Below are 2,548 nucleotides of genomic sequence, written 5' to 3' on the forward strand. Positions count from 1 at the left end.
GGGAAGGACAGCCACACGGGAAGGACAGTCACAGGGGAAGGACAGCCACAGGGGAAGGACAGCCACACGGGAAGGACAGCCACAGGGGAAGGACAGCCACACGGGAAGGACAGTCACAGGGGAAGGACAGCCCGTCCTCCCCTCGCTGGGCTGAGGACGCCAAGCGTGTTTACGGGCTCCGGGAAATCAGCCGGCAGCGAGGGAGGGGCTCGCAGTGTAGGAGGCGGGAGAGATGATTGACAGAGCCACCTCCGAGGAGCGGCGGGATGATGGGGGAGACCGGGTGTGGCCACGGCCTCCTTTCCTGCACGCCTGTAAGCAGCAGGTAGCTTGAGGTGACCAGCTGGCCTCTCTATAGTTTAAAAGTTCCAAACATTGGGTGGGGTGTGATGTTTTACACCTGTAATCCCAATGCTTTAGGAAGCTGAGGCAGGAGGATCCTTGGAGCCTAGGAGTTCAAGAATAGCCTGGACAACATAGCAAGACCCTATCTCTACAAATAAAAATGTAAAAGTAGCCAGGTGCAGTGGCTCGTGCCTGTAGTCCCAGCTGCTCAGGAGGCTGGGGCAGAAAGATCGCCTGAGCCCAGGGATTTGAGGCTGCAGGGAGTTATTACTGCACCATTGTACTCCAGCCTGGGTGACAGAGCAAGACCCTGTCTCTAAAAATAAAAATAAATTAAAATGTTCTAAAAATTGGTATGAAACCAAATAGCAAATGCCAGAAAAAAAAAAAACAAAAAAACAAAACGACTTCGAAAAGAAAGACTAAATTAAAACCACCTCTAATAACATTACTAATCGTTGCTGATGTGCAGAGCACCTACTGCATGCAGGAAACGGCTGGAAGCAGTTACTTAACGATAGTTGCTGTGTTCTTCGAACAAGCCTTGAACAAGTTGGTGTCATTATTACCACCTTGCACAGATAGAGGCCTGGAAGGTGAAGGAGCTTGTTCTAGCTGATATGAGGTACAGCTGGTACTGGAGAGAAAAGCAAATTTCCCTGGGGTGGGCTAGTGTCCCAGCACCCTGTGTAAAACTCTGCTATGCCTTGTCCTGTGGTGCTACATTGGCTGGGGGTGGGAATGTTTCTCCACCAGGCCAATAGCAAACTCCTCTTTGTCTCACAAGGGTCTGGGTCAGCCTGGCCTGGATCTGAGTTCAGTTCACATCAACAATATTCCCACATATGTCTAGTGAATTGCAGCAAAGTCAAAACTGTGTCCCATGAGGTCAGTGACCCCTGTCAGGCAATCTTGCCTGGAGACTGGTGGCAGGAAAAGGCAGACACTAATTTGGGCCATAAAAAGAAGAGTGCTTCTTTGACATTTAAAACAAGGAAGTAACACTAGCATTTTGCAGGATCGTTTACCTCTTTCTGAAAACACTTCTGGTACCCACAGACGATAACTTCAGCTACATTACACAAAGTGAGAAACACAGGAATGGCCTGAAAGAAAACAGATAAAAAAACATGAAAATATTTTCTTCGATCTCACAATCACATGGTTCTTGATTTTTTGCTTAAAAATAAAGGCTGTGGAAACTTTTGGCATCCACATATATAATCACTCCAGCAAAGACTTCTACGTGGATTAGCGCTCTCTGCTGCAGTATTTCTCTCGGTAGGTGGAAGTGCAGGTTCCTCTCCTACGGGCATTCTCATCAACAAACATTTAAGTCTCCTGTGTGTCCGGCACCGTGTCCGGTGCAGGGAGCACATCCCATCACAAGGTAAACATGCCCCCTCAGGCGAGAGCTCGAATGGGGCAAGAGTGCACCCCGCCCAGCACACGCAGAGCGAGCTTTCTTGGAGGACGTGAAGTGAAGGAATGAGAACTGAATGATGAACTGGCATGGGCCAAACAAAAAGCGAGGAGGTGGCAAAATGGCCCAGGCAGAGGAGCACACCAAGACCCAGAGGAGAGAGCGGATCCAGCTTCTCCGGGGAACGAGAAGAAGCGGGGCATGGGTGGAACATAATGAGGAAGGGAGAGTGAGGGACAGGAAGGGAGAGAGGTATTCGCAGGCCACACTGGGACACAGGATGGATCTCAGGGCCCCAGGAACCAGTGAAGAGTTTTAAAGCTGACCATGACTTGATCTGCATGTTGAGAGGAACTCGGGCTGCAGGGTGGAAGACAGAAGGCAGAGAGGGTTGCAAAAGTCTAGGGGTACCATAGGTTGAAAAATGGCCCCCTAAGGCCAGGTGTGGTGGCTCACGCCTGTAATCCTAGCACTTTGGGAGGCTAAGAAGGGTGGATAATGAGGTAAGGAGATCGAGACCATCCTGGCTAACATGGTGAAAACCCATCACTACTAAAAATACAAAAAAAATTAGCCGGGCGTGGTGGTGGGCACCTGTAGTCCCAGCTACTTGGGAAGCAGAAGCAGGAGCATGGTATGAACCCGGGAGGCAGAGCTTGCAGTGAGCCGAGATCACATCACTGCACTGCAGCATGGGTGACAGAGCGAGATTCTGTCTCAAAATACAAAAAAAATTAGCCGGGCGTGGTGGTGGGCACCTGTAGTCCCAGCTACTTGGGA

At 50.2% G+C, this 2,548-nt stretch overlaps 1 protein-coding gene across 1 annotated transcript in view; it reads right to left on the reverse strand.

Annotated features, from left to right (window-relative positions):
• The window catches only part of TMEM241 (transmembrane protein 241), a 171,125-nt gene that overhangs the window by 109,674 nt on the left and 58,903 nt on the right, over positions 1-2,548 (reverse strand). The window contains exon 5 of the mRNA XM_011939326.1: positions 1,374-1,451. Coding sequence (XP_011794716.1) covers positions 1,374-1,451 — 78 coding nt within the window. The remainder of the gene's footprint in view (positions 1-1,373; positions 1,452-2,548) is intronic.

Source organism: Colobus angolensis, unplaced genomic scaffold, assembly GCF_000951035.1.
Source record: "Colobus angolensis palliatus isolate OR3802 unplaced genomic scaffold, Cang.pa_1.0 Scaffold18, whole genome shotgun sequence".
Taxonomy (NCBI): Eukaryota; Metazoa; Chordata; class Mammalia; order Primates; family Cercopithecidae; genus Colobus; species Colobus angolensis.